This window comes from Elephantulus edwardii, unplaced genomic scaffold, assembly GCF_000299155.1.
Source record: "Elephantulus edwardii isolate Elephantulus edwardi_28Jun2011 unplaced genomic scaffold, EleEdw1.0 scaffold00128, whole genome shotgun sequence".
Taxonomy (NCBI): Eukaryota; Metazoa; Chordata; class Mammalia; order Macroscelidea; family Macroscelididae; genus Elephantulus; species Elephantulus edwardii.
The window spans coordinates 8,342,925-8,348,035 of NW_006399878.1; the positions used below are offsets into that span (position 1 = coordinate 8,342,925).

General features: G+C 35.1%; 1 protein-coding gene across 1 annotated transcript in view; it reads left to right on the forward strand.

The window, feature by feature from the left end:
• The window catches only part of SGCZ (sarcoglycan, zeta), a 755,475-nt gene extending 750,687 nt beyond the window's left edge, over window positions 1–4,788 (forward strand). Inside the window, exon 7 of the mRNA XM_006893559.1 lies at window positions 4,594–4,788. Within this exon, the coding sequence (XP_006893621.1) occupies window positions 4,594–4,788 (195 nt within the window). The remainder of the gene's footprint in view (window positions 1–4,593) is intronic.
• The last annotated feature ends 323 nt before the right edge of the window (window positions 4,789–5,111 follow it).

The following is a 5,111-nucleotide window of genomic DNA, read 5'->3' on the forward strand; positions in this document are numbered from 1 at the left end:
ATTCTGGTGACCTACTGGTAAGGCATTGTGCTGCCAACTCAAAAGCATGCAGTTTGAATCTACCAGCTACTATTCAGGAGAAAAAGAACCAAATTTTTCCCAAGCAATTTACAGCCTCTGAAAATCTGCTGGAGGATCATTGGAAGTGGGTTCTGATTTGAAAACCCACAACAATGCTGTTTATTTTTTTAATTTAAAGCTCTGTGTATATTCTATTTGAAAGAAATGCCTACATAAGTTAGTCATACCTAACTTCCTATTTTAAATATATTTAATAGCAAGAAAATAGCAAGGTCTTAGTGATATTATGAAATATGACTCAAACATTATTTTTTACATTTTAAGATGTATATAGATGATATAGATAGATGATAGAGATCGAGAGATGATAGAGATAGATATATTTAACCTTTCTTTGCACTACAATTATAAAATATCATCCTTTATTTACTACAGTACAGCTGAAGTTTTTCTTAAAACTCTTTGGTTCTTTTCAAAGAGTTATTTCTATTATGCTAGTCTTTCATTCTAAATATTCATAATAAGTTGTCCTATATAAGATATTGACTGATGTTAATCTCTGTAATTTTATTGTTTATAAGGATTTCTGGTGGACTAGTAGTAGGAAGCTGTGCCATCAAGTCAAAGGCACACACTGAGAGAGAAAGATGGGCAAACTCCTTCCGTGTGATTTCCTGTTTCTGAAAACCCACTAGAGGGTTAGTTATTAATTGGCTCCTACTTGATGATACATAAAACCTATGCACAAAATAAATAGTATGATATCATTTTTAGCTAAATAAAGGGGAAATATACAAGCAAGTCCCCTCTGAAAAATCCTGGCCAGAAAGGATTAACAAGATCGACTTTAAGGGATCAGTATATTAAAAAAAAATTTTAAAAATCCATTGTCATTTTTTCTATCCTGGCACATAGTAATCCTACTGGTCAGAATAAAACTGTTCTTTCTGCTTTCCAAGCTTTTGCAGTAGAACTCTTCTGTATTTCCCCCATCCCCCATAGAGCAGCTATTGTGTTTGAACCAATAATCTTCATTCTTTCAGTTACTAGCCTAATACACGATATTCTCTTAGTAAGGATGTTATTCATTATTATATTTTTGCTTATATATTAAGAGAAAATGCATCTTATTTCTTGTTGTGTTTTTACAAATTAGCATAAAAGGAGATATGGGGAAATATGCTTCAATATCTTCACTTTTTAAAAATAGGAACAGTTTCTTAGCTTTGGATATTTTCAAGTGAATACACATACATATGTTTTATAATTTATTAATTATACAGCGACTCCATGAGGCAGCCATATCTGACACTTACTGACTTTAGAAAGAGGAACAGTCCCTGTAAACAACATCAAGAGCACAAAACCAATTTCCATGAATTCAGACATGTCCTACATGTTCCTGTACCTCTTCCTACTCATCTCCTTTTACTGCATTTCTAGGTCCAAAATCCTATGCAATCGCTCACAGACCTCACAGAACCATTTTAGAAAAGTCAAAAGATTATAATCTAGGTTAATAACAGAATACAGTTAGTATGGATCAAGAAATGTGCTCTTAGGCACCTCATCCTTGAGTCTTGTGGCTTTAGGCCAGTGTTACAAAGTTGTCAGTTCTTCAAATTTTCACTGCCCCCAAACTCAGTTGTCCAAACAAACAAAGGTAAAGACTCTTATCTCTGGTTCCAATGGTGTAGCAGTCCCAAAGTAGTTCTAGCTCACATCAAGTCTCTAGTTTGGCCTTGGTTGCTCTATTCTTGGTGCTGAAGTTTATTTATCAGTGTCAGGGAGAGATTTCTTTCTTATTCATTGGCAGGAGAAGATCTAAGATCTTTGGATAGAACTGTTCAATTTATTGGTGAGACTCACTAATCCCTTGTAGATTGTTGGGACTGACCAATCCCACTATGAAATAGTGACAGCAGATCCCCTCACGGATAGGCTAACACACGCTATTCACATATTCCCACCCATTCACAGGATCAAGTCAGATTCAGATAACTAGGAAAGCCATATTGAAAGATAAACTCCACGTATGCCAAACTCTACTACATGTACTATGGGTGTGGTAAGTATACTGGGTCAAACACTGGGAAGTTATTAAACAGATCAGGAACGGTTCTATGTTTAAGGGAAACAATATTTAGTAGGGAAAAAGTGAATACCAATAAAACTATAAAATAATATATGTTATAAACAGAATAAGGCAGTAAAGATAAGAAAGTATTTTGGAGAACCAAGGAAGAAGAGTATTTCATGTTTGAAGCCTCAGGTAAAACTTCATGAGAAAGCAGATGACGTGGGCACTGTTAGACCATAATATTAGTACCCTAGAGAGAAGAAGAAGCTAAGAAAGGATCAAGTAATTCTGTTACCATGTAATGGCACAGTTTTATGTTCACTTCCATAAATATGAACAAAAACAGCACCAGCTTTAATTGATCATATTTGCAAGTTAAGAAAGAACAACTTTGTGCTTCATATAATGCTAGGAAGTGATTGTTGCTGTAAAGCAAAGCTGTTAAGCAGAGACCTGGTTTATGACTGATTGAGATAAAGTTCAGAAAAGTGTATTTTCAGAAGATGACTTTTTAACAGAAATCTAAATAAAGTGATTTTTATCTTAAATTAATTTAAATTATACACATGCATCCTTTAGGAGAATAGAAGCTTATTTTCAGTGTAGGTTAGAGTCATGTGGTTTAGTTTTGTTTTTTAAAAGCATAAATGATAAGTAGTAGAAATATCATTGTTCGTTAAACACCCATGTATACATATCCCCCATGATTCTTGAAGATAAAGAGTTATGAGGAAATGGAGAATGCAAAAGCCCTGAAACCAGAGTTCAATGGGTATGTTAGAGAAAACATAACAGGTAAAGCAAGAATAATTGCATAAAATATAATTAGATAGCTAAACCAGATCATACAGGGACTGTGGGCTGTGGCAGGAAATAAGATTCACTTTAAGTGTGAGGGAGCACATCAGAGATTTCTAAACAAGGGGGTAACATGACTCCACTGTTGTTTTCTTGCATTTTACTCTTCCATAGACTATAAGTCAATTGGCAGTGGGAAGAAAGACAGGGGACAACTATAAACAACACCGAAATAATAAAACCCATTGCTGTCAAGGCAATTGTCTTGACTTATAGAGACCATTTTGGTATTTTAGGACTGTAAATCTATACCGCTGGAGATTGACTTTATTTTTAACCCACTAAGAGCTAACGGATTGTCTCTATTTACCTTTCTGTTAGTACTTGATGTGTAACACACTATACTCCTAAACCTCCTTAGGGAATGATAAGGGTAGATATGTGAGAAATTGTTCTGCGAATTTAGGAATACTTTTAGCCAGTACTCAACTGAGTAACAAAAAAAAATATTAAATTACTAGAGAGAGCTGTTAAAATTTTTTTTGGTATAAATTTGTCCTCTATTCATTTTTTTAGAACTCTCTCCTCTACATGTCAAAATAAACTATCACTATCCTTAATATTCTTCAATCTATGATTTATTATTCTTATTTCATACTGTCAAGTCAACTGTACTCTTAATGACACTACGAAAATGGATCTGAAACTTAGCCTATCCTGTCCCATCCTAAGATCCCTGTCTCACTGTGTGATATAAAGTCTTTATTAAATAACTCGGTGATTTAAAATAAGTAATTTCACAAGTTTTAAGATTTAGCTAAATGAGTATTAAGAACAAGTCTTATCTTTTATGAGTCTTCAAATCTGATTATATCTAGTAACCAAAATTTCATTTACTGCACATATTATATACTAGAAACATTTACTAAATTCCCAGTCATCGTGCTTCATGAAAATTTAAGCAATGCTACTGTTGTTATTGTAAGCTATTATATAGTAGGTCCCAACTCTTGAAGAAGGTATGTACAACGTATCTGACTATTTTGATCCATAGGGTTTTTATTGGTTTATTTTCAGAAGTAGAATACCAGACCTTTCTTTCTGGACCATCTTTGTCTAGAAGTTCTACTGAAACCAGTTAAGCATCATAGCAACTTTCAAATCTCCACCGAGAGGCGGTAACTGCATAGATTTTATGGGCTGGGACTCAATCTTGGATCTTAACCATATTAAAAAATTCTTTGAATAACCACTTCCAATTAAAACAATGTATCAGGGAGTATTTTTATTAATACTATTATAAATTGCCCTCAGTAATGTCATCTCCATAAACATCCTTATTTTTTTGTATGTTTAGACTGGGCATTACAAGCAGCTAAGAAAACCGAATTGAAACCCTGTCAAATTAAATTTTCTGTGGTGTTTAACTAGCTGATTTAGGCCTTTAGACAGACTTCACAGTATTACCTTTCAGTTGGAGGGCTTTCTGTCAGAATGCACCATGTCTCCAGGGAGGAGATAGCTGCAGAGCATTCTGGCAATACAGTTGGAATCTAATTTATTTGTTCAACAAAGCATGGCAGCTAAAGCAATAGAACTGTCTGTTGTTTAGTCTTTCTTATTAGACCACGTTGTAAAGCTCTGAGTGATATAGAATGCCAAAATAAATTAAAATGCAATTTCTTTCCCCCCAGATATTTTTAAATGCAGATACAATCCGGCTGGGAAATCTACCGACCGGCTCTTTCTCATCTTCTTCATCTAGCTCCTCAAACTCTCGACAGACAATATATGAACTCTGTGTCTGCCCCAATGGCAAACTGTACCTTTCTCCAGCAGGACTAGGCTCCACTTGTCAGTCGAGTAGCAACATCTGCTTGTGGAGCTGAAATGACTGATTTTTCCTCACACCAGAATAGCCTTTTGTTCCTGTCCGTCTGCTTCACAGTTCTGCTCGGTTTCCCTTGTGATCAGTCCAGAGCTTCTTCAAATGGTCCACAGAGCAACTTCTTCCAGTGTAAGCAGGATTTGCCGCCACCTTCTCCTGTGATTTTACTGTACTGCTATCGCAGCACTGAGTGTGTGAGTGACCCAGCAATGGAAAATCATCTTCATCAGGAAAACTGGATCATAACTTTTACTCAAAAGGGAGAATTAACATAGGTGCCTTTGCTACATGAAGTGAAGCACATTGTTTTAGATTTTTGCAGGA